At 33.5% G+C, this 26,570-nt stretch overlaps 3 protein-coding genes, 2 long non-coding RNA genes and 1 pseudogene across 5 annotated transcripts; 2 read left to right on the top strand and 4 right to left on the bottom strand.

Moving 5' to 3' along the window:
* The first annotated feature begins 1,873 nt into the window (after positions 1-1,873).
* Positions 1,874-3,652, top strand: LOC110658868 (UDP-glycosyltransferase 83A1-like; annotated as a pseudogene).
* A 2,306-nt stretch (positions 3,653-5,958) lies between these two features.
* On the bottom strand, positions 5,959-6,761 carry LOC110658866 (uncharacterized). Its single transcript, XR_002495661.2, has 2 exons — positions 6,328-6,761; positions 5,959-6,247 (listed from the first exon to the last, which is right to left on the bottom strand). It is a non-coding gene; the product is annotated as an uncharacterized LOC110658866 (long non-coding RNA).
* A 2,613-nt stretch (positions 6,762-9,374) lies between these two features.
* LOC110658865 (uncharacterized) lies at positions 9,375-9,879 on the bottom strand. The gene has a single exon (XM_021816628.2). It carries the CDS (start codon positions 9,816-9,818, stop codon positions 9,471-9,473), a length of 348 nt encoding a protein of 115 aa, XP_021672320.2. The 5' UTR covers positions 9,819-9,879; the 3' UTR covers positions 9,375-9,470.
* A 4,155-nt stretch (positions 9,880-14,034) lies between these two features.
* Positions 14,035-15,494, bottom strand: LOC110658905 (UDP-glycosyltransferase 83A1). The gene is made up of 2 exons (XM_021816690.2): positions 15,020-15,494; positions 14,035-14,918 (listed from the first exon to the last, which is right to left on the bottom strand). The coding sequence occupies exons 1-2, from the start codon at positions 15,492-15,494 to the stop codon at positions 14,035-14,037; spliced, it is 1,359 nt and encodes a 452-aa protein (XP_021672382.2).
* Positions 15,495-18,929: 3,435 nt separating this feature from the next.
* LOC110658864 (uncharacterized) lies at positions 18,930-19,800 on the bottom strand. The gene is made up of 2 exons (XR_002495660.2): positions 19,468-19,800; positions 18,930-19,401 (listed from the first exon to the last, which is right to left on the bottom strand). It is a non-coding gene; the product is annotated as an uncharacterized LOC110658864 (long non-coding RNA).
* A 687-nt stretch (positions 19,801-20,487) lies between these two features.
* On the top strand, positions 20,488-22,372 carry LOC110658904 (UDP-glycosyltransferase 83A1-like). Its single transcript, XM_058138578.1, has 2 exons — positions 20,488-21,060; positions 21,339-22,372. Exons 1-2 carry the CDS (start codon positions 20,568-20,570, stop codon positions 22,208-22,210), a joined length of 1,365 nt encoding a protein of 454 aa, XP_057994561.1. The 5' UTR covers positions 20,488-20,567; the 3' UTR covers positions 22,211-22,372.
* The last annotated feature ends 4,198 nt before the right edge of the window (positions 22,373-26,570 follow it).

Genomic DNA, 26,570 nt, shown 5'->3' with positions numbered 1-26,570 from the left:
TTAAATTTAAAATTTTTTAACTTAGTGAGATCATATTTAAAATATAAAAACTAAATTATTAATAAAACAAATCTCAAATACTAAATTGTTAATAAAATAAAATTTTAGTGACTAAATTATTTTCAAATTGAAAATAGAGATAAGAGTATTTTAGTTATTTTTGCTAAAATTAATGGTAATTTAATTAAAATTTTAATGTTAAGATTAATTTATAAATCTATTAAAATATTAAAGACTAAATTAATTTGCTTAAATTGTACATTAGTTCGAAGGGATTATATTATAAGTTATCATTTTTAAGTAATTATTTAATTTTTTTTGTTAATGTTAATTTAGGCCTTAAGATTTGGACTTAGACCATGGGTTGATAGGCCAAAGATCATCTGGGCATCATTTACGAACTTTGGGTTTGTTAATTTGGCCCTTGGGATTTGGGCTCGGACAATAGGCCTTAGGATTTCATTAAACGTCCTCTCAGGAGAGAAGTTACACTTGAAGAAAAAGAAATTTAATCTGAATGATATTGTGAAGGGAAAGATTATGAGAAAGGAGGAAAGAGTCACCTTGAAACAAAGTTCTCTTCTTGAATATAACAAGGTAGAATTTAACAATTGTCCTTGAACTTATATAGTTGTAACACTACAGTCCTTAAATTTAAAAATGTAACATAAAACCCCCTCAACTTTCAAATTTTGCACAACAAAATCCCTCTAATATCAAATCACCAGTTTTTCAGTTAGACGTTATCCTAAACAATTTCAGCGTAACGCTTAGTCATCATTTCACTTTCTCTCTCAAGTCATGTGTAAATTGAATCCTTCTACTCTCTATAGAGAAAATAATTTTTCATGTGTAGAGAGAATAATTTTATACTTTGCATAAGAAAAGAAATAAAAATATTGACTAAGCGCTATGCTGGATCTGTTCACATCAGCATCTAACTGAAAAATCAATAATCAGAGGGATTTTACTGTGTAAAATTTGAAATTTAAGGGAATTTTATGTTATATTATAAAGTTAAAGGACTATACTGTTACAACTATATAAGTTCAGAGACAATTGTTAAAATTTATCCCATATAACAAGGTGTTGCATATAACAGCTTGTCTTACAGTTGCAGCTGTATACATCAGCCCCCAGGCCCTGTTCTTGCTGAGTGTTGCCATGTGAGATGTGAATTGCTGAGCGAGTAGTAGTAAATAAGGGTTGCTATGTCAAGTTTATTTGAAGCATAGCCAATGCATCAATATGATATAATTATAATGCTTATATGTATAAACAGAATGGATGACCATGAATTGCTGGGTGAGGTATTTATGCTAATATCATAAAAAAAATTAACGTTTATGACAATGTCTTTGCTAGTTTTTACAGTGAAAGTTCACTTACTGGAAGGAAGTCACGTCCATGTGATTTTAAATCTGCAAGTTCTCCAATGTATCCTTGTGATCCTCTACAAGAATTACTGATGGAGACATGAAGCATGGAATGAACACCAAAAACAACAGGACTAAACTTCAGAATAAGTACAGAAACATATAAATAAACCAAACAAATGCATACAAGTCCATACATGAAGCATGGAATGAACACAAATAACAACAGGATGAAACTTCAGAATAAGTGCAGAAACAAATAAATAAACCAAACAAATACATATAAGTCGATAGGACAAGAACAAATATTAATAACGTAATTAGAAAAGTAAAACTAGGATGGAAGATACCCAACTACAAGATTCTAACGAGCATGATGCACATGAAGACAATCATGAGGATTGGCTCCTGGATTAGTGGATTCAGTCACCTTTTCTATGCGTACATAAAGCAGTATGAAACCTTCAAAAAGTGACTAAAAAAACTAAGGAAAAGATATGGGCAAACCACACGTTGTAGCCATACCTTATCCAGCACAAGGCCATGTGATTCCTTTGATGGAACTCTCACAGTGCTTAGTTAAACATGGATTCAAAGTCACATTTGTGAACACAGAGTATAATCATAGGAGGGTTATGAATGCATTGGCAGAGCAGGATTATTTTGGGGATCAAATTAGTCTGGTTTCAATCCCAGATGGGATGGAACACTGGGAGGATAGGAATGAGCTGGTGAAGTTAACTAAAGCAATTTTCGAGGTCATGCCTGGGAAGCTGGAGGATCTCATTGACAGGATCAATGCATCAGAGGATGAAAAAATTACTTGTATAATTGCTGATGAGACTATGGGTTGGGCTCTTGAAGTGGCAGAGAAGATGAAAATCCGCCGGGTTGCCTTTTGGCCTGCATCAGCAGCCCTGCTGACCTCGTTATTTTCTATTCAGAAGCTAATTGATGATGGAATCATTGATAGCAATGGTGAGTACCTCCATTACACCCCATTTCCACTGCAATATGCATTACTTTAATTAACATAGGAAACAAAATTTCAATTGATAAAAATTGGGATAAAATCAGAGTTAAAAACACAATGCAGCTCTAGAATAGAAGAATATAAATAAGCTATTTAGATTAATATTTAATAAATATTGAATAATCTGAATTCTGCAAAACATTGTTAATGATTTGAAGTAATCTTGTATTTTCAGATTATTCCAAACAAATTAAGTTATTAACATATCCTTTCTTACGTTCCATATTAAGACCTTGTAAAGTAGGACAAATGGTTCCCTAAATAAGCCATTCATCAATCTATTTCCATTATCAAATTTTAAATTTTAATTCAATTAAGGAACTCCACTGAAGAACCAGATGATTCAGTTGGCTTCAGCAATGCCGGCCATGAACAGTGCAAATTTGATATGGACTTGCGTTGGTGACTTGACCACGCAGAAAATTATTGTTGATGTCTCGATTAAAAACAACAACGCTGTGAAAGTGGCAGACTGGATACTTTGTAATTCAGCACATGACTTTGAGCCTGGAGCATTTACTTTGGCCCCAAAGATTCTACCTATAGGACCACTTCTGGCAGGCAGTCGAGAAGGAGATTCAGTTGGACACTTCTGGCCAGAAGATTCAAATTGTTTGAAATGGCTGGACCAACAACCACTCAAATCGGTCATATATGTTGCATTTGGCAGCTTCACTATTTTTGACAAAAGCCAATTCCAAGAATTAGCATAGGACTTGAAATCTCCTGTAGGCCATTCTTGTGGGCTGTGAGGCCAGATATTACCAGTGACACAAATGCCTACCCAGAAGGATTTCAAGAGAGAGTAGCCACCCGTGGGCAGATGGTTGAATGGGCACCTCAGCAGAAGGTTCTCAGTCACCCTTCTATAGCCTGCTTCTTGAGCCATTGTGGTTGGAACTCCACCATGGAAGGCGTCGCCAATGGGGTCCCTTTCTTGTGCTGGCCATACTTTGCGGACCAATTCCTTAATGAAAGTTACATTACTGATGTTTGGAAGGTGGGATTGACGTTTAACCGCAATGAAAGTGGGATCATCATGCGAGAAGAAATTAAGAATAAGGTGGAGCAAGTTCTGAGTGATGAAAATATAACTGCAAGGGCTGCAGAATTCAAAGAAAAAGCCATGAAAAGTGTTCGAGAAGGAGGTTATTCCAGCAAGAATTTCAATAATTTCATTGCATGGATGAAGGCTTAAGCACGTAGTTAATGGCTTGTTTGAACATGAATCTTTTTCTTTTAATTTCTGTCTGTGTTGTTGACTTAAATGACTTTGTAACCTGGTGATATTAACAATGCATGGTCTCAGTACAAACAACATAAAATGCATTTCCTTCAGTAATTTCAATTTCAAAGATAACTGTCAGAGGCCATTCTTAACAGAATATAGTCAACTGCAACATTGGGCCTCTGATACATGCAACACAAGGCTATCGAGGTGACACAGGAAAACAAAGTCCAAATGAAAGAAGGGGCTATATATATGTGTGTGTGTGTGTGTCTATATATATATATATATATATATATATATATATATATATATATATATATTATCAACAAACTTTGTAAAAGAAAAAAAAAAGGAAACTTGGAGCAAACGGGCATTGGCTTCTCAGCCAGTTTTCCCAACCTCCATCAGCATAGGTTCAACCATCCAACAGTTGCACAAGTGCCTAATATAATAATGCTGAGTTCAATTGCAAGAAAGCAAGTCATGTATGCTTCACTGAGAAGGTGATATGGGTGTTCAAATTCATCTAATCCCAATCTTAAATAGACTCTACAATGGAAGTGAGAAAAATTATATAGTTGATAGAAGCAAATTCCCAGGTCATAACTTTGAGAGGCAATTCAATTACAAATAATAAAAAGCACAAAAACATGAAGCTATCACAGTCATTTTGATTGTTTTCCAGCAGGCTTATGGTAAATGCACCTCTCAACTTGGGTAAGAACCAAAGTTCGAGCCCCCTTAAGAAAAAGGAGGAAGAAGAAATATTAATGACGCCATTTCCATGCTCTTAAATGGTATGTGTGCTGATTTATCCAAAAAAAAAAGAAAATCTATTTTAGCCATCTTTGGAAAGTTGTATCCATGCTCTTAAAAATTGTTTAGCTTACTCATTTGTATATAAGTTTTTTTCTTGGTTTATGGAATAGAATAGAATAAGAAAGAAAATATATTCCATGTCCATGGAATGGCTATTCTTTGTTTTTATGTGGAATAGCTGTTCCGTAAAGTAACTATCCATGTTTCAAATTCCAATTAAATTTGAGATTGTTAAGTAGCAATATGGAATAAATAATCCACATTTACATTTGAACTTACATATTGAGAATAAATATTCTATTTCCATATTACTTCATCCTATTTTGTGAACTAAGGAAAGGCTTAATGCTTGGACCAAAAAAAAAAAAGAGCTTAATGTAATAGCATGGTGGCCCCTAGTTCACGTTTTGAATCCATTTAGGCAATAGCCAAATTTACTATTTCTTTAAAATATCCAAATTGGGTTTTATCAGTAGCAAGTGAAGTGTTGCCATGTCAAGTATACAGCATAGTAATGTCTCGAAAGGCAGGCTCAAATTTTGATGCTAGCATCGCAAAATTAATGTACATGATAAAGAATGTCCTTGGTAGATTTCACAGTGAAAGGTACTTAATTGAAAGGAGCCCAGTTGTTTTAAGCAGCAACGTCTCTAATGTGTCTTTGTAGTACTCTACAAAAATGATTGATAAAGACATTAAGCATGAAATGAACAGAAGAAACAACAAAACGAAACTTAGTAACCAGCTTACCACCATAGAAACAAATGCATAAGCCAAACAGTAGCAAATAAGTCCATAACAAAAGAACAAGTAAGTTATTACCTAGTTAGAAAGACAATGATGGGAGATTTTAGCTTCAAGGTTCAAATGCGCGCCAATACACTAGGAGACAGTTAAGGAGCATTGGCTCATCAATTAAGCCATTTCTCCTATCTAAAGCACATTGGGTTATGAAATAACATCTAACACCTGCTAAAAGTGAGGGGGGAAAATGACCTACTAAAAGAAATATGGTCAAACCACATATTTTAGTCATACCTTATCCAGCACAAGGCCGTGTGATTCCCTTCATGGAACTGTCACAATGCTTAGCAAAACAAAGATTTAGAGTCACATTTGTTAACACAGAGTAAAATCAGAGGAGGTCTTGAATGCATTGGCAGAGAAGCCTTATCTTGGTGATCAGATTAATCTCGTCTCATCCCAGATGGGATGGAACCTTGGGAGGATAGGAATTAGCTGGGAAAGGTGACTGAAGGAATTTATCAGGTCATGCCTGGAAGCTAGAGGAACTCTTGGACATGATCAATACATTAGAAGACAAAAAGTTTACTTGTGTCATAGCTGATGAAAGAGTATGGTTCTGACACAATAAAAAAATATAGTAAAAAAATTTCATTTAATGAAATTTAAATAATCAGCTTTTTTTTTCTTTTGTCCAAGGGAAGGGTAAGCCTGAGTTTGCAACCCTGCAGGCCTGCACCATATGCATTACAAGAGACACAAACAGAAATAACCTTGATGTTTTTAGGGATAACTTACAAAAATGATCCACAAATTATTCACCGTACATTACTCAAACAAATGGCGTGCAAAATAGGATTCTTGGAAGTGATAAATGAACGTACTCTGATGATTAACTAAACACAGCATATTTTGGCATTTCCACATTAGACCTTGTAAAGTAGGATTAAAAGTTCACTGGGAAGACGTGCAGTTCTTTATAAATTTTCACTCTGTTAAGGAACTCGCTGAAGAACCAAATGATTCAGTTGACTCCAGCAATGCCTGTCAAGAAAACTGCAATTATTATATGGACCCGCATTTGTGACTTGACCAACCATACAGAAAATGATATTTGATCTTACGTTTAAAACCATCAAGATTACGAAAATGGCAGACCGGAAAATTTGTAACTCAGCATATGATCTTGAGCCTGGAGCATTGCCATTCACATTGACCTCAGAGATTATACCAATTTCAACTTGCATGAAATGGCTAGACCAACAACCACCCAAATCAGTCATTTATGTTGCATTTGGCAGCTTTACTGTTTTTGATGAAACCCAACTTCAAGAATCGGCATTCTTGTGGGTTGTGAGGCCAGATATTATCAGCGAGACAAACGCCTAACCACAAGGGTTTCAAGATAGAATAGCCACACAGAGAGGCCATATATTATGCCATTGTAATTCCAGCACAATAAGAAAGGAATTTTGTTCAATTAATGCTAGAGATATTTATTTCCATTTCGTTTTCGTTGTCGACATTCAATAGCTTAGAAACGATATGACATTTAACAGTGTCGTCGCCTCATGCAATTCCTTTTTTTTTTTTCTGGAAATTATATATATTAATTATAACTATAAAATTGCGAATTTTATACATAAAAGAGATAAATTGTACTGTAAATTTTGACACGTAGACTTACTTTGAAATAAATTATTTGCAATAAAATATTTAAATAAATTATCATATATACTTAATTTTTATATTTTAAAATTAAAAAAAATTAATTATATCTTTTTAAATATAGAAATTAATTTAAAAAATCAATTTAATTTTTTTTTTAAATTTTAGATTCTAAATAGGAGTTAATGTTTTGCGATGAGTTAATGATACTTAAAATTTAGCGACGAAAAGCGAAATTTGGTCACCAAAATTCTTAGCAACGGTGCTTAGACTGAAATTTTTTGAGCTCTGATTTATTTTGGCAACGAATTTAAAATTCTTAGTGACAAATTTTTTGTTGAAAAAAAATGTTATTATTTATTAATAATTTTAATTCAATAATATTAAAATCATCTTTAATCATAAATAATTAAAACTATAATTTTTAATAAATAAAAAATTTTTATACGTCAATTAAATTTGTGGACTCTGTTCAAGTAGCCAGAGGGATTATTATTCTATTATTTATAGGATTATTAAAACTTGAGATGTCCATATTCTAAAAAAAAAAATTGAGATGGCCCTGTCCATTTTTTTTTCTTTATTTCCTTAAAAAGAGAGAAATTCAAAATTATTAAAACCTTGCTTAAATTGAGAAAATCATCTAATATTAGGCTGTAAGTCTCTATTATAACAAATAAATAAATAAATAAAAGAGATAATAGTTAATCATATTGAGATCACTTGTTGCATAAATCTAATTCATAACGTTAATAATTTACGTAATTTTAATTGAATTGTATATTAAAAAAATAAAAATAGATAATTTTTATTAAAATTTTACTAGGCACCCTCTTGAAAAGATTTAAATTTGAAATGTTGAAAGTTGAAATTTCAGTTGAATTGCCTGTACCTTCCCTAGCCTTTTTGAAAAATAAAGTTAAAGAATATCAAAAGAGTGTATATATGAACGTTTAAAGAAGATTAATAGTCTTGTTCAGTTGGCCCTAAAATTTTAAAATATAGGAATTAAATAATAATTAAAAAAAAAAACCATAACTCTCTTTAGACTATGTGTAGGTGGCATGCATGGAAGAATAACCACAATTTCAAGAGTTAATATTAATTGGAAGGGAAAAGTTATTCTATTAATTATAAATAACAAAAAGGGAGACATCAATCAGCATTCAACTATAAGAAATAAATGATACATTATATATCATTTATAGCCAAATTTCTACTAGTTCTTAATTTGCATAAATAGATGAAGATGAGCATGTAAATATTGTGTAGTTGTAAGTTTGTCTACTCATCTTTTACATCATAGTGCAATGCAAAGCAATGTACTATTGATATCATGGCTCATCACTTTTGGGTGAGTGGGAGATCTAATTAAGGTGTGGTGCTTGGAATTGCAGCTTTATTCCATGTATTGAGAGATTCAGTATTAAAAAAAGACCACCTTTGTTTATGTACATTATAACACAATAATAAACTGAAAAAAAGAGAAAGAAGGCATCCATTGGCAGTAATTTATTACACAAACACAAGAAAATACATAGAAGAAGGAAATCAAATGCCCATTAATTAATCTCTTCACCCTAAAAGTGGATATTTGCACTGCATATATATAGCAAGAACTAAGGACATTAATTGTGATGATTCCATATTAGGAGATGATTAATTACAGTAATCCACAGAGGGAGTTTGCGCTCTGAAGTCTGAAACACCAATCCAAAATAAAAAAAGATAGAAAAAAGAAGGCACAAAAGGCCCTTAAAATTTGGCTTTAGCACATGGGTTTTCTTTGGCAGCAGAGTAAGCAGTCACTATCATCACAATCACAGTATGGCATGAGAGACAAGGGCAAAGCTGCCAATTTCACTCAGATGTTATGCCAATGTATCAGAATGCACCTACTCTTTTGCAGTGCAAACTGTGAATATGTTCAGTGACTGTCGCCATGCTTAATGGCTTACCTCTCCCATACTTATGCATCCCCTGCTAATATGTCTGGCAGCGGCCGGCCCCTACCTCACTTATTTCTCTTCAATCCATTTTTGGAGAAAAACAAATCATACAGAACAAGCTATTTCTAGCATTCTTACCTGGTTCGAAAAAATAGAAACACAATTGCAGTCTTGGACATATCTATCTTTTTCTTTTCCCTTAAATAAATAATTTGTTTGGAATCTACAAGGCCAAACTATAGACTTTCAAATCCAAATGCTATAGAAACTGGGATTCTTCTCAATGTCACAACAACACATAATTGCTAACTAAAGAAAATTACATACCAGAAAATTAAAGAAAACAAGAGATGTGTATTTATATATGTATATATGTATGTATGTATTTTGGATGCCAATAACATGAAGAGTGAGTGAAGGAAAATCTGGGAAAACCCACAAGCACAGGAGCTTCTAAAAAGGTTGTGAGTCCTACTTAATTATATATAAAAAAAAACTGCAAAAACTTCCATTGCCGTTTCCCTCCACTTTCTCCTCAACCAAACAAAACCATGTAATAAAAATCGAAAAGACCAAGAAGAGATCTTCTCTTTCTTTCATTAATAAAATTGTCTTCTTTTTCGTTCATTAATAAAATTATCAGCATGATACTATAATACAGAATTAGTGTCTCCTTCAGTAGTACTAGTGGTAGATCCATAGAGGTCGATCAATCTCTGTAAAACAAAGACTTGGGTCTTCAAGAGAACAATGTAATCCGCAGTTTCTTGGAGCAACTGCTCAGCCTTTACAATCTCTCCATTGTGGGCAGGGATGAGGTTCTTGAGAGCCTCCAGCTTGTCTGAGACCTTGGTGGTGGCACTGGTACGCCTGCTTCTTTGAGCTTTGCAAGCACGTCGTGCCTGTAGTCTTCTTCTCTGAGAGGTTGAAGTTCTTCTTATCCTTCTTCTTGGTGTCTTTCTGAGTGAAATCTTGGAATTCCTTGAGACTGAGCTCATGGTGTGGGTAAGTAGAGACGCGGAAACAGAAGAAATGCCGGGTCTGTTATAGGGCAAGAAGGAAGGGACTCATCGTTTAAGTAATATGGGGTTCGTATATTGCCCCTGGGTTTCTTCGTTTATTGCGAAATTGCCACCACGGCCTTTTTGCTTTTCTCCTTTTCTTCCTCCCTCCATTAATTGCTGTTTTTTCTTTCGGATATTCATAAGATTGCGTTTTATTGTTTAATATTTTTTAAAAATAATTAAAATATATATATATATATATATATATATATATATATATATATATATATATATATATATATATCCAAGAAGGACAGATTCAAAGGCCTAGATCCTTTAGCACGAAAACTGTCGTTGATGGGCCGTAGGATATTAAACCGTGGGGTCCTGATTTAGTGGGATCATGTCCTAGTCATGCAGATATTATTTCATCAACACAACAACTAAGTAGACCTTAAACTCATGCAGATATTTTTCTTACAAGTGAAACTTGTTAATGGAATTTCATAAGGAAAACGACACCGATTTCGTATTTCACATGAAAAGTTGGAAGCGGGAAGAGGGCGCAACTTGCGAGCCAAGAGGACTGAAAGAGAGGACTGTCTTGGCTGCAAAAGCCTGCCTTTCTGGAATGGCACATGGCCAAGCTCCACGCTTGAGAGATTCAATTTCTTCTTCCCCACCTTAGCGCCTCAAATATTACCAAAATAGTCTTTTCTCACCGGAAATTATGGACTTAAAAGAGGTATTTATTAATTTTTTTATTAATTAATATTAAAGTCAAATTTAAAATTATGAATTTTAATTAAAAAATTGTGAATTTTAATTTTAATCGAAAATTTATGAATTTAAATTTGAGTTGGATTTTATTAAAATAGATAAGTAATTTAGATAAATTCCAAAATTGGAGGGCAATTGAGTCAATTCGAGAAGAGAAAAAGGGCGGTGCCAAGTTGGGTTTGGGCAGAGTGGCTTCCCCCATGGGTGCATGTGAAGGTGATATGGGCCAGCAAAGCCTCAATTGGAAGAGAGAGAGGAAAACAGAGCACATGGGTGGCACATGGAGAGAGAGAGGGATTTGGATTGAAGAGAGTAACTCTGATGAAGAGGAAGCAAGCAAGGAAGAAGGGAAGGATGTAAATGTGAGAAAGGATGAGACAGTGAAGCAGCATGAAATATACAGCATGTTCTGCATATTCCCTGCATGGAACTGATCAATTGACAGCAATTCCTTATCTCTCTCTCTCTCTCTCCTTCTCCCTTAATTATATGTACTAATCATCATCTAATTGGATTTTGTGATTTGCCCCGCATGTTTAGCCTTGATTTTCAAGCCACCTCCTGGCCTCCACCTGCATGTGTGAGTGTGACATCAGTACTACTACTGCATGTATTTTATTTGTGAGAAATTTACAATTTAAGTCTTAAGTTTTGCTATATATTGTATTTTAATTTTTAAATTTTAAAAAATTAATTATTTATTATATAAATTTTGTATTACATTACATTTTAGTATTTAAATTTTACACTATATCACATTTTATACTATGTTTACACTATGTTTACGAAGAGAGAAAAAAAAATATAAGAAAAAAATAACTTTATTTTTCATTATTTTTATTTAAATTAAATTGAAAATAAAGAAGACAGGAAAATTTATAGGGAAAATAAAAATATTTTACCATTTTCTACCTTTTTTAAAAAATAAGAAAAAAAGTAATAAGAAAATATTTAAAATTATAAATATAACCCTATATTTTATAATTTTTTTTTAAATTTAAGGGCAAAGTTATAATTTTATTATTCATAAAATAACTTTTCCTCTAATATTTTCCTCTCTCGATCCAAACAAGGGGAAGGAGAATTATTTTTATTTTTATTCCTTATTTTTTCTCATTATTTTCCTTCCCCTCTAAAAAGTTCCCAAACATAGTATTAGTTTCTGTAATTTTAATATTTAGAATAATTTAATCTTTTATCAATCAAGGAAATTATTGTAAATATAAAAATGATAGGATTAAATTGTTCTATATATTAAAATTAAAAAATTAAAAAATTTATTTTTTAAAATTTAGATAATATAATATAAAACTCATGCATTAAATAATTAATTTTTTAAAATTTAAATATTAAAATATAATATAAGATAAAATTTAAAAACAAAATTATAAATTTCCCTTTATCTGCTGCCAAAGTGGGGAATTAATGATAACTTTTTTTTCCCTCCCAAAAAGTTGCTCTCTAGAAATCTGTCCTTTTCAGCATTCTGTATTTGCTCTTCAATTTGAATTTGATTAATAAAATTTACCTTATCCTAACAATAATAAATAAAAACTATCAATTTTTATTTAACAAGGCAATAGATATTCTCTCTCTGGGTCAAAAATGATAAAGATGGATCAAAGTGAGGGACAAAATGATAAAAAGGTCATGGTTACAAATTACAAGAGATTAGAGAGTTGGGGAGTGCTAGTCATGTGGTGGAAAATAGCTATATTCCATTGGTTTTTTGGTCGGTAGAAGGGAAGATAATGAACATGGGTCTCCTCCCTTTTAGGTTAGGAGCCCATGCAATGCAATGACCCACTTGTTTTTTCTTGCAAGCTACAAGCCTGCAATTCTTCTTTGGGATCTTTCTTCTATTCTCTCTTCATATTTTTCATTGTTTTTAATTTTTAAATAAAATATAATTATATATAATCATAAAATAATTATCCAGTTGCAATTTTATGATCGGTAGGTATATTGAAAATCTGAAATTGGAACCCGTTACTGTTTTAATATAGCCTATACACGTTGATTTGCAGCATTAGAAACGCGATCTTTTCAAAACGGAGAAGGCAATCTCTCTCTCTCTCTCTCTCTCTCTCTCTAGTTTTTAGAGAGAGAAATTTTCTCACATTTTTTCTCGGATTTCAGGGACTTTCACCCCCATCTTCCTACCGATCTGTGCTCTTTCTTTGCCCCTCCAGAACAGGGGACGGCTCCTCCTTGGACCAGAATATAGATTCCTCTCCACCTCCAGATTGGAATGTAAATAGCTCTATTTTTGTGTGGTTTTACTTTACAGGTCTTTTGATGTTTTGGTGAGGGTTAGTTGAACATTTGCCTGGCTTCTGTTGACTCTAACAGTGCAGTCGACCGGGTTGTGGTTTGTGTTTTGACTCTGTGGATGATTTGTCACAATTAGAGCAGGCACCTTTTGAGCTTTCATGCTGACTATCTAGTGGCAGTCGACCCCTAAGGCTATCCGAGAGTGAGAAGCTATGAGCTATGTATGCACCACCATCCAGTGGCTGCTGGTGATGGGTCTGGGTTGTGGAGCATAGGAGGTCTAGGCATTAGGGGAAGGAAGGCTCGATAATTGGTCAAAATGCTTTATTCAAAAATGTGACAACTCGTGTTTGGTACTTCAGGGGCCTTCTGCATGTCGGGACTGTTTCTCTCTGCTACCAAAGAATTAGATGGCGAAAGGAGTTTGGTCGGTCTCTGCATTCCTTTCTTAGCTTAAGGTTTCTTGTTTTGGGCGCTGGGTCTTACTCTTATTAGCTAGAATTGATAGGCCCCCTAGCTGCCCCCTATTTCATATTCTCAAGTCTGGAGTCTTACTATTGAATTGTGGATTTGGGCCTTGGCCACGTACTGATTTTCTCTACCTAACGAAATTTCTCTTTGAAATCGTTTTAGCTTTTGGTTTCCGTCTTGGAGATTTCCTGAAATTTTGGTAAGAAAGTTAAGAGGTTGGAAATGACAAAGATGAACTGAAAATATGACGTCGTTCTTCACTCAAACAACACCCTTTCTAAGCCCATCTTTACCGCCATGCGGCGCAGGTTTTGCTCTGTGATTGAAGGAAACATTGACAGGTTTTCGAGTTCGAAAATCGAGTGAAAATGGGCCTGTAGGAACTAGGAATTCCGAGTACAACGACGTGTCGTTCCCTTCTGACCTTTCCCAGTCTGATAATTTTCTTCCTCTCCTACAGGACATGGGTTATTTCTTTCTTGCTGGCATATCTCTCCAAATTGTAGCTCCTTTACATGCACTACCCTTACAAGTTCTTTAATTCTGATTTATTTTTGGATTCATTTTGAGTTTTCTTTTTTAAAATTTCATCTTTTTCTCAATCTTAATACAAATTTTTATTTGTATAGAATCATATGAATACTGGAAGAAGGCAGTGAATTTGAATGATGGGTGAAGAAACTATCTACTCTTTCATCCATTCAACAAATTTCTTGAAATTTTGGTAAGAGCTACCACCTTCATTGACACTGTTTATGACCATTTTCTTGAGATCCAAAGCTCTTGCTTTAAATTCCCCATTGCTCAATAGTTGCTCCACCTTATTCTTGATTTCTCCTTGCATAATCCTCCCAATTTCATCTTTGTCAAATCCTAATCCAATCTTCCAAATATCACAAATGTAGCTCTGGTTCAAGAACTGGTCAGCAAAGTAAGGCCAGCACAAGAAAAGGATCCCATTGCTTACACCTTCCATGGTAGAGTTCCAGCCGCAGTGACTCACAAAACAAGCAACAGATGGATGGGCCAGAACTTTCTGTTGAGGTGCCCAATCAACCACCTTGCCCCTTGTGCCTACTCTGTCTTGAAATTCTTTGAGGAAGGCATCGTTTGTCCCCTTCCTTATATCTGACCTTATCACCCAGAGGAATGGTTTGTTACAACGTTCCAATCCTAAAGCCAATTCTTGAAACTGTGCTGGATCAAAAACAGTGAAACTTCCAAATGCAACATAGATGACAGATTCTGGTGGCTGCTGATCGAGCCATGCCAGACAAGTTGGGTCCTCTGGCCAGAAATTTCCTACTGAATCTTCCTGTCTGTTGCTTGCTAAAAGTGGGCCTATAGGAAGTACCTGTGGAGCCAAGTTAAATGCTCCAGGCTCAAGGTCATAAGTTGAGTTGCAGAGCAGCCAGTCTGTCAACTTGGCAGATTTGTTGTTCCTAACCATCAGTCCAAAAATATTCTTCTGTGCTTCCTTGTTGCCAAGGCAGGCCCACACAAAGTTGGCAGGGTACATGGCTGGCATTGTTGGTGAAATCTGAACTATCTGCTTTTGTTTTGGGGTTCCTGTAATTGCAAATAAAATCTCATTCTGTAATTATTTCTTAAAGACATATTAAAGAAGAGTTTCGACTAATAAGAAAGTTAGCAATACTAGAATAGCCCACCATGCTCATCTATGATTCCATCTTCTATCAGCTTTGGGATGCTGAATCCCAGGACCAACTGTGCAGCTGCTGCAGGACAGAAGGCAGCACGACGAATTCCTCTTTTTTCTGCAATTTCCAAGGCCCACCCGAAACTCTGATCAGCGAGGATACAGCTGATCTTATCACTGCCTGACGAATTAATTTCTTCAATAAGCTCCTCTACTTTGCCTGGCATAACCCTCAAGATTGCTTCAGATGACTTCCCAGGCTTATTCTTATCCTCTGAGGATTGGATTCCGTCTGGAACTGAAACTAGTTGAATTTGATCCCCAATATTACCCTTTGAGGTATTCTTGATCAGCTGATGATAATACTCTGTGATTAAAAATGTGATTCTGAAGCCATATTTGGCTAAGCATTTAGACAGCTCCATAAGAGGAATAACATGGCCTTGCGCTGGATAAGGTATTACTAGAATGTGTAGATTGACCATTCTGCTAACTCTTCTGGTGCTGCTGCAGATACCATATGCTACTCTCGTATAGTTTTTTAACTTTAAATTCATTTCACACTATAATTAAGGAGCCCAGAAGGAAATGGCCAACACTGGAGAAATGTCTTCTTGTGTGACGCTGAATGGAATCTTGAAATTGGCATCCACTATTCCTCCTTAACTAAGATAAAAACAAATTAGTCTCTCGGCTTATTGTATTCAATTACTGAAATTTCTCTTTATTTAGATTATATTTTATATTTTTGCCATTAGCTTTCTCTTTTTTAGTATTATTTTAAAAAAATTATAGTTTTTTTTCCTGGCATTTTGTTCTTATTCCTGCATTATTAGTAGTGTAAGTTATTGTCATGAAGCTATAAAAAAATATGCATTTTGTAATTTTTACGTCACTTCAACTGTCTTATATTTTTATGTCACTGCCGTGGCATGCAAACTGCTTTCAATCCTGGACTAAAATAAAGGATTCAAAGATAGTTGTTAATTTGTACAAAAATAATGATAAAAATAAATGTGTGGAAACCTATTGATGATCAGCAGGCATCTTATGCAGGCAAAGTGGTCACAAGTGGCTACCTGCAGCCACTTAACAATGCAGTCCTGGTGATAAAGGTGGTAGCATGGAAGCTGAATAGCCTCAACACCAACCTGTAGCTCTTCCACGCACACCGTAGATGTGGTGACTCTACCAAGATCATCAAGAAACTCTAATCTTTCTAATGCGTCAATGGATGATTTGGTTGCAGGAATCATCTCCCTCCCTTCTCCAATAATTCCAAGACTAACTGCTGTGAGAAAATATAAATCATCAAAATTAAATCCTATCCTCCTTACCATCTCTATCTCAACCAAAATCCAAGTACAATAGCCACTATTAAGCCCCCGCCTAGACTCGGAATCAATTTCTTCCACCATGGATACACTTTGGAATTACCATGGCAGTCATCGTCTGACATTCCAGCGTCTCTGCTAATTCACGGATTCTCGGAGAATCACCAGCAAGTAAACAATTTAATATTAATAGTTTTCTTATATTTTTAATATTTCATTAAACGTTCTACTGCCCATAATTATGAAATTTGGATCAAACTAATCAGTTAAACTTATAAATGGGTGAATTAGTCCTCAAATTGGTCTGCCTTTGCAATTAAACCAGACAAGGAAAAACTCTTTTTTTTTTTTTCTAATTTTTTGTATAAAAAATTAAACTCAAAATCTCATAAAAAGTCTTTAACGATTTAGCTAACAGCTATGCGTTTTTCATTTTAATATATTTATTTTTTAATATACACTTAATATTTCATAAATATTAAAAATAGAATTATACATTTATGCATTATATTACTTAAATACTTTTATATAAAATTTAATAACACTATTAAAATTTATTAAATATAATTTAATAAATGTTAAAATTTTATTTTAATAGTTAAAATTTAATTAATTATATTTATTTATATTAATAAGTGTTATATTTAATTTATTTTTAGTGATTTACTAGTTGAACCATTGATACATTAATTGAACCACTCACTCATTCACTTGATCCTTTCATTAATTCAACCTTCAAATTGAGTTTAATAACACTACTACTTAACTATATAATTATTTAGCTTAAATATTTAAGAGTCAAATATAATATCCATTACACATACAATGATTTTTATAAGACAAATTACACATAAAATAAGTCTCTTATAATAATGTACGCACATCATAATCTTCAAATTAATTTAAAAAATAATTTATTGCTCCAGTCCTAAAGGACATTATTAATTACATAACTAACTGACCACTTTATAAAGTATAAGTAAATAAATAATCAAACATTTTTTTTTTGTCTCTTTAATGGAAACAATATTATTTAACTTTTTCTTAATTATTTTAATTAAAATTATGCCATTTTTAATTTTAACATCAAATCATGAGATGATAGCATGTCTCATAGATCATATTCACTCTGAAAATTGAAAAATAAATTTTAATTTTAAAATAAAAATAGTGAAATTTTAAAATTAATTATTGCAATCGTATGGACGATTTGTTTGTATTTTGGAATATCGACTATGGCGCATCACCGACTTTGACAGGTATATATATATATATATCCTTTATATTTTAATAAAATTAATTATTGAATTTTATATTTTAAAATATATATTATTTAGTTATTATATTTTTTATTAAATTATTTAGCCAACCTATTAAATTTTTCATTAGTTAAAAATATTTTAATATTAATTAAATTATTATTTAATTTATTTATTTTAATAAAATTAATTAATTTTTATATTTTAAATAATATATCAATTAATTTTTACATTTCGTTAACTTTTTTATTCTTTTTGATAATTTTTTATACTCAAATTACTTGACCCTTTTTTTTTATTTCTCTTTTATTTTTTCTTTTTTTTATTTTTATATTTTTTTCCCTTTAAACCTTTACTCTTCTCTTCCTCATTCTCTTTATATATTTCTTATCTTTTGATAATATTTACTACAAACTTTACGTATAAAAAGGTTAATCAATTCCCCCGTATCTATATTACTTAAATAGTAATTTAATATTTTAATTGATAAAATTTTCTTTTAATTAATTTCATAAATTATTTCATAAATATATTTGTATAATATTAAAATTATATTTAAAAATAAATTATTATTTAATTAATCTATTAATTTATTTTTTTATTTACAAGAGATAAAAAAAGAAAAATGAAAAAAAAAAAAGAAAAAATTCAATGCATCTTTATGTATAAAAAAAATTACTACTGACTAGCTATTTGACCTTTAAAGGCTGGCCAAATTCACTCACATTTAGTATTATGTTCATAATTTATCCCTATTATGTATTTTCTTTTTTCATATGCACTTGTTCAAAAAAAATCCCCAGAATATCAGCTGTGACGAATTGGAGTATGGTGTACCCTCTAACTTCTACTCAAACTTATGCAACTCATTTTTATGGCAGCAAAATTGACACAGCATATGAAAGTTGGTGTTTTTTTTTTTTTTTTCTCGGCAGCCAAACAAAGAAGAATATATCCAAAGAGAGAAGGCCACACTCCCCATATTCAACTATATAATTTGTTCGTCCAGCACATTAATGATTATTTAGTCAAATTTTCTAGTTTCAAGTGTATTATTGTAGATTTTTTTTTTTAGGGAAATTAGTTTGATTTGTCAAAAAAGTGATGCTTAAATCACAACATAAAGAAGCGCTTCTTGGCCCAATACATATAAACCTAGATAAATCAAATCCATCCCAGCACTTTAGGCCCAGTGCCCATTCATAATCCTAGCTGATATGATAATCCGCCCGAAACCCAAAACCCGATGAAAGCACATAGCAGCGCTGCAACGCAATTGGCAATCCTTCATCGGGGGAGATTAAAAAAAACATACTAAAGAGCAAACTCAAGGCCGGGGCCATGCACAGCATCAACGTATAATATAACGGCCCTAAGCAATAAACACCCAAGGAATCAAAGACTATTGGTGCTAAGCACAACCAAGAAAAGCATCAAGGAACTAGAATCCACAAAGAGGAAGTAGCCATGTAAGCCACCTACCGACAACAACAAGTAGAGGTCAGTGGTAGTGGGGTTTTTCAGCATCCCACTTGTGCCTTCTGGGTTGATTTTTGAATTGCATCCGACAAGCAAACCGCCACTAGATGAAACTAATCTTATACCATCGAAGAAGAAGAAGAGAGCTCACATTGACTCGGTAAGCTTCCAAACAAACCTTCATCAAAAGGAGCAGCACTGAACAAAGGCAAAGGAAGGCTCGTTCTCCTCTCAACTGTGAAAAGACTAGGTAGAGCTTCATCTGCTAAAACTCTCTCTCAAAGATCGCTAGAAGAAAATGCCCACATCTAGTTCCAGATCTGCAAAAAAATAAAGAAAAAACTAAAAAACAACTCAACTCAAAAAAAAGGAAGGGCAAAACCCACTTTTCTAGGCCCAAGGGCGGCTCTCCTACATTGAGGGGCAGAGAAGGCCTCTAGTAGGCAACCACAAATAGGACTTCTTATATAAAAAGAAACAAAAACTCAGAGAAAAATAAGACTCTCTCTCTTTCCCGTTTTCACTTCTTTTTTTTTTTTTTTTTTTTTTTTAAATTCTTGCAGAGATTTGAGTTCTCTGTAGAAGTGCATTATCAATTTTTTTCCCTTGTGCTATTGGACCTACATACACATCACATGTTTTCTTAAGAAATCTTCCATAGTTGTACGGCAAGCTAGCTACCTAGCCAATAAAATTAACAATAATTTTGCAATATCTGTGGCCCATACGATATGCCATTCTTGATCGATGCATCTGGATCTTCAAATGTTAGGAAAACAGTCTCAAGCGTGCATTCACAGACGTCCATAGTTGTGGTTGGCTGGTTGGTTTAGATTTGAGAATGTTAAATATATGCAAAGCAAATTATCTTAAAATTTAATTACTTTATTATTATTATTATTATTATTGCATAAAAAAATCCGCTGCATGCCCTACCCCCACCTCAGCTTTTTCTTCCCCCTCACCAACTCTGCTGCTCCTATCAGAAGTTAAAGTTTAAAAATTTTTTGATAAGAAATCAAAAATAAAGAATGAAAATGAAATATCTTCAAAGATGAGGATTGGTTGAAAAAATAATTACCCTTCAAAAGCAACATAAACGATGGTGCTTGTATGTCCAAACATTAAGCACATTTTTATTTAATTTATGTATAATTAAAAATAATATCGACCCTAAATTTTGAGGATAAATAATTAATTGAATTAAATTTAATTATACAATTAAAAAATATGAATGATAATCGGTTAAATTCCACTTCATTATCTTTTTTATCTTCGTTTGTAGCTGAGTTGTTAAAAGAAAAAGACCACGCGCCTATTTTCGCAGATACGTGCGGCCGACAAATTTTAGCAGCCTATTTACCACTCGTTTTCGAGTGCAACCAAATAATAACATAATGATAAAATCCCTCCACTATTCCCTGGGCATTGTATAGCTCAACAAGAGAAGTTCAGAATTTGTCTCTCAAAAGCCAAAAGAAAAAAAATGGGCAGATCACACGTTCTAGTGCTACCATATCCAGCTCAAGGGCACGTTAACCCCTTAATGCACTTTGCTCAGGGACTAGCCAATCTTGGATTCAAAGTCACTTTTGTTAACACACACTTTAATCACAAGAGAGTGCTTGCTGCAATGGTAGGCAGAAATGATCCTACAGGTTCATGTGTTAATTTGGTCTCAATCCCAGATGGGATGGGTCTCGAGGATGATAGAAATGACATTGGTAAGTTATGTGAGGCCATATTGATCGCCATGCCCAAAAGCCTTGAGGAGCTCATACAAAACATCAACAAGACCTTGGAGTTTGGTGATCAACCTATCACTTGTATTGTTTCTGATGCTTGTATGGCGTGGTCAAGGGAAGTTGCAAACAAGTTGGGGATTAGACTTGCTATGGTTTGGCCTGCATCAGCTGCCATTTACTCCATCCTGGCAAATATTCCTAATCTCATTCGTGATGGATACATCGACGATGAAGGTAAGTTCTTTCCTTAATTGTGATTACTAGAAAATCTTCTTACTGATAGTACTGCTAAAACTTTTCATGATTGTTTAAGCGTATGTTAAACAATAGCATTGATAATCATGGCTGACTGATAGCAAATTTCTATGTGAATTGACTGTTAAAATTAAAACTAATGTAAAATCTTGAGAATCGATGAAATTTTAAAAGCTTTGGTTATAATTAAAAATGCATAAAAAGATTTTTAATTTTTTTTTTTCCATTTCACCTTTTCCTTTGGGTTAAATTTATAGGATTCTCAATCAAGAAACAGAGAATTCAATTGTCCTTAAGCATCCCTAGTTTTGACATAGAAAACATTCCTTGGAGACTTGGCGACTCAAACTCGCAAAAGGCTCTTTTTAAATACCTCAAAAGAACCTTCGAACATTCACAATTGACAGAATGGCAGATGTGCAACTCATTTTATGAGATTGAGCCTGGAGCATTTTCCTTGGTTCCAAAGCTTCTCCCAGTTGGCCCATTATTAGCAAATAACGATGCAGGGCATTCAGGAGCACAGTTCTGGCAAGAGGATTCTTCATGCTTGACATGGCTTGATCAACAGCCATCCCAGTCAGTGATATATGTAGCATTTGGCAGCTTGACAATCATTGATCAAATCCAATTTCAAGAACTAGCCCTTGGACTTCAACTCACAAACAAGCCTTTTCTATGGGTGCTTCGTCCAGGAAACAACCAAGAATCAAACCATGTCCACCCAAATGAATTTCATGGCAGCCATGGAAAAATTGTGAGTTGGGCACCTCAACAGAAGGTTCTAAGTCATCCGGCTATTGCTTGTTTTGTGAGCCATTGTGGTTGGAACTCTACCATAGAAGGTGTGAGCAATGGAGTACCTTTCTTGTGTTGGCCTCACTTTTTAGACCAGTTTCATAACACGAACTACATTTGTGATTCATGGAAGGTTGGTTTGGGATTTGACAAGGATGAAAGTGGAATTATAAGGAAGGAGGAATTTAACAAGAAGGTGGAGCTCTTGCTTGGTGATAAAAATATAAGAGAGAAAGCCTTTGAGTTGAAGCAAATTGCCAGAAATAATATTGGAGAAGGTGGTCAGAACTCAACAAATTTTAGCAACTTCATCAAGTGGCTAGAGGCATAGGGTGCGGATGCTTCAAACTCCAAATTTTCTGCAAGTTGCAAGAATTTAGTTTATGTATTCTGTTTGAATTTAAATTCTGAAATCAAGTGGCAAAAATAGGTATGATATGTCTAAACTTGTACAACTAATCTTTTTGAGGAAGGTGCTTCGTTCCATTTTTAATTGATTAGTTAGAAACTATATATTATATTTTGCTCTATTAAAAAAACTGTATTGTTGAAAGTATGTATGGAAGAAAAGGCATAAATCAAACTAAGGTGTCAATAGATGATTTGGTTGCATGACCTTGTCTCCCTTCTCCGATAATTGCAAAACTAACTGTTACAGTGTCTCCCTTCTCCAATAATTGCAAAACTAACTGTTACAATGTCATATTCAGCTTCAGCTTCAATCAATTACATCAGTATATGAAAATACAAATCATCAACGTCAAATCCTGCACTCCTATCTCAAATCAAATCCAAGTACGATAGCCGCAAGCTAGTTAGCCCCCGCCGCCTAGCTTCATAAACAATTTCTTCCACAGTTTCTGGATGGACCTGTTCTGAAATTCCCATGGCATTCATCGTCTAACATTCCAGCGTCTTTTGTAATGCAAGGATTGTCGAACGGTGTAATCGCTACTTATAATAGTGACTAGATTGACCAATCAAATAATGTTGAAATTAATTATATATATATATATATATATATATATATATAATCTTTTTTATATAGTTTTAAATCTATAAATATCGAATTTAAGTGAAAAATTTACATAAAATTTGAATATATTGTGTCTTTTTATTATCTGTTGTTTATATTTCAAATTTAATGGGTTTTGCAAGATATATAAACATAATAAATTTTTCTTAAAAAAAAAATAAACTCAATAAATTTAATATTAATCATTTCCTTGCATTTTCAATATTTCATTGAATAAATGTTCTAAAGCCTGCTACTTATCTGGAACCAATTATATAACTGTTCAGCTTAAGTATTCAGGAGTCAATTCACAGCAAATTAATTAAATTTTTATTTAATAACAATAAATAATAAATATAATTAATAATTTTATTAATAAAAATAAAATAATTTTATGAATAAATAAGAATTTTCTTTTTTGTTGTTTGTAGTGCGTCTTTAAAGTAATAAAGTATACAATTAATAATTTAAAAAAAAAAACTATATTGATAAAATCCCTACGCTCACCAAGGGAAACTTCATAAATTACACTAACTGTTCCTAAATTTGGGGTTATTTTATTTTTGTCTGTAAAATTTAATTTATTATAATAAAATCTCTTAATTTTAATTTATTTATTTTTAAGTCTTATAACATGTAATAATACATTAGCAGATAAAAATAATAAAATTACCTTTTTTTCTTTTTCATCTTCTCTTATCTTTTCTGCAGTAACCTTGACCAATCCCATTTGCCTACTCACTTGTTAAATCTACTCCAGCCCATCTCTTCTCTTTCTTCCTTCGCTTCTCTTCTTTCCTCAACTCGTAGAAGACGAGTCACTTCGCTTTGCTTTGCACGTCTCGTTGGGTTTTGTTTAGCAGTTCAGTAACTGGATTTTGTTAGATTATAAGAGTTGCAGGGTTTTATTATGTCTAAATGTTAAAATTGGTGGATTTTATGTATTTATATGCTTATTGCTGAAATTGTTAGGTTTTGCATTTTTGTATTGTTTAAATTGTTGGTTTTAATATTTGGTTATTGAAACTCCATGCGTTCTGGTTGAAATCTATGCATCCTAATTGAAATTTGGTTGAAATCATAGCATAGGAGCTATAGAATATTTGATACGAAATTCTAGAATTTGGTTAAAATTGGATACTTATCTGAATTTTGAAATTGAGAGCTGTTAGATGGTTGAAATTGATTGATAATTTTTTTTTTTTCAGATAAAAAGAAGCAGAAACTCAAAAACTAGAACTAGGAAACAGTATTTCTAGAGCAAGAGATTTCAGAGCAGTCATGCAAAATCCAAGCAATGGAGTACCTTTCTTGTTTTAGCCTTACGCTGTTGACCAGTTTCATTACACGAGCTACATTTGCATTACATGGAAAGTATTAAGAGAAAAGGCCTTGGAATTGAAACAAATTGCTAGAGAAAACATTGCAGAAGGAGGTCAGACGTCACCTTTAACAAATTTTAGCAAGTGTCTGGAGGCATGGGGTGGGGGATTCCAATATCCACTTTTAGGCATCCTCTATGGACCATTTGTTTAATTTCCGTAGGGCCTTGAACTAGAAATTGGGACTATATGGTTCTGATCTCCCTTTGCGCTGTTACCAGGCAACTGGAAGACGCCTACCAAGGCCCAATAAGACACGTAAAGCTAAGCTATAATATCCGAATGATGTTGCGGGTGTATGCTTTTGTTGTCAAAATTTTTATATTAATGTTAATAAACAAATTTTAATTTTTAATATATGCATAATATATCCATATATAGTCCAGAAAAATATTATATTGTTATAATTTTATAAGTTAATAGGTTAAAATGAATATAGGGATAATTTTTTGAATTAAAAATAATTCTGTTTTTATTTTCATATTTATTAAGTGTGATTTCTTTTTGAATATAGTCTGGCAAAAAGTTATTGTGTAACAAATTTTAAGTTAATAGGTTAAATGTCATGACCCAACTTATGGGCCGGACCGGCACTAGTACCTGGGCCAGCCTAAAGCCCCTGAAGCCCGTAGTAAGCCTAACTATTCCTTAACCCAACTCTAAGGCCCATTTGGACTCAATTTCAAGAAATCAACCGGACAGCCGGCCATAAAATGAACCTTTCAACGGGGAGTTTTTGACTCACCCGACCTGTAAACACAATAGATCATCAATTGGGGAGCTCAGCTCACCCTCCACATACTCATATCATCATAAAAATAAATGGGAGCTCAGCTCCCTCATCCAGTCCATCAAACATGCATGGGATACTAAATTTACAGGTCCAAAATAACAATTTATATTACAGACTCAGATCAATTAAATACTTCTAACACATGCGGAAATTCTAGAAGTTTATAGAATTTATAGAATTACACAAACATGAATATACGACCTGCGAGGGAGAAAAACAGGTTAACCTCAAAAATATCCTCCTGTGGCCTGGAAAAATATTGAACATGAGTGAGCGTTCGACTCAGAGAGTAAAATATCAATTTTAACCATAATCTCTATAACTATCTAAAACTAATGCACCCTGTAGAGTGAAATGCAACAACAGTAATAATTTCACGTCATAACATCAAAAAGGTAATTTGGAGCACTCACACATCCAATAATATCAATCATAATATATGGGAGCTGATCCCCTATACAGCTCTCTTAAATCCAACATGTGCCAGCGAAGAACTCAAGCCGGACTTTCGCTTGATATACCAAATCGGGGTCCCAGTGAAGAACTCGAGCCGTGATTACCCCCGAAGGACCGGGTCCTAGCGAAGATCTCAAGCCGTGTCTACCCGTCCTATCCATAGTCCACACCACATCACACGCATGCCAACACACGCACACTGCTCCAAATTACCACAATAACATTTATCGTACTTTAACAGTTATAAATGCAACATAAAACGTGCCTAGAGTTTAACTACATAGATACATACATATAAGTGATGCATGGGCATTCTTGAACATATAATAATAGTGAAATTATAATTAAAATTAATATTTTACTCACAGATTTGACAAAATCACTGTGGCGGCTGGACGGAGGAAGAAGGCTGTCCCGGCTCACCTGACAATTACATTATAATTATTTAATACAAATGACTCAATAAAAATCAAGAAAAGACCAAATACGTCCTAAGTCGTGCTGAAAATCCGGCAGAGTCTTTCTATACCTAGGACCTACCCAACCTGCAAAAGGGCTTAAAACGTACTTCTATATTCACAACCCATATATCCACAACTCAATCACATCACACAGCCCCTCCTGGGCCCATCAAATCAGTCATCCATCACAATATGTAAAATTTCAATTTAGTCCTTATAATTGATCATTTTTGCAAAAACTACCCAAATAAGCTCTAAAAATTCTAAAACTTTGCCTCGCGGTCCTTAGCAATATTACTAGGCTATTGCAAAAAGAATCATAATTTTTTGAGCTACCACGAATATTTTATGGATTTTTAATCTTATTTAAGCACTAGAAAATTACGAAAAAGCAAGGCTCGGGTTTACCTTTGCTGATTTTGACTCCGGGTACGCGCTCAGGACATTTGACAATGGTGGGGTAGCCAAAACCTCGATTCAATTCGAAGACTTTTTTCGATAGCTGGTCTGTCTGGTCGAAAATTCACAGACTCGGACAACTGTCAAATTTCCGTGAATTGAAGATACCTACATGAAGCTCACAA

Source organism: Hevea brasiliensis, chromosome 16, assembly GCF_030052815.1.
Source record: "Hevea brasiliensis isolate MT/VB/25A 57/8 chromosome 16, ASM3005281v1, whole genome shotgun sequence".
Taxonomy (NCBI): Eukaryota; Viridiplantae; Streptophyta; class Magnoliopsida; order Malpighiales; family Euphorbiaceae; genus Hevea; species Hevea brasiliensis.
This window is presented reverse-complemented; position numbering and strand designations above follow the sequence as displayed.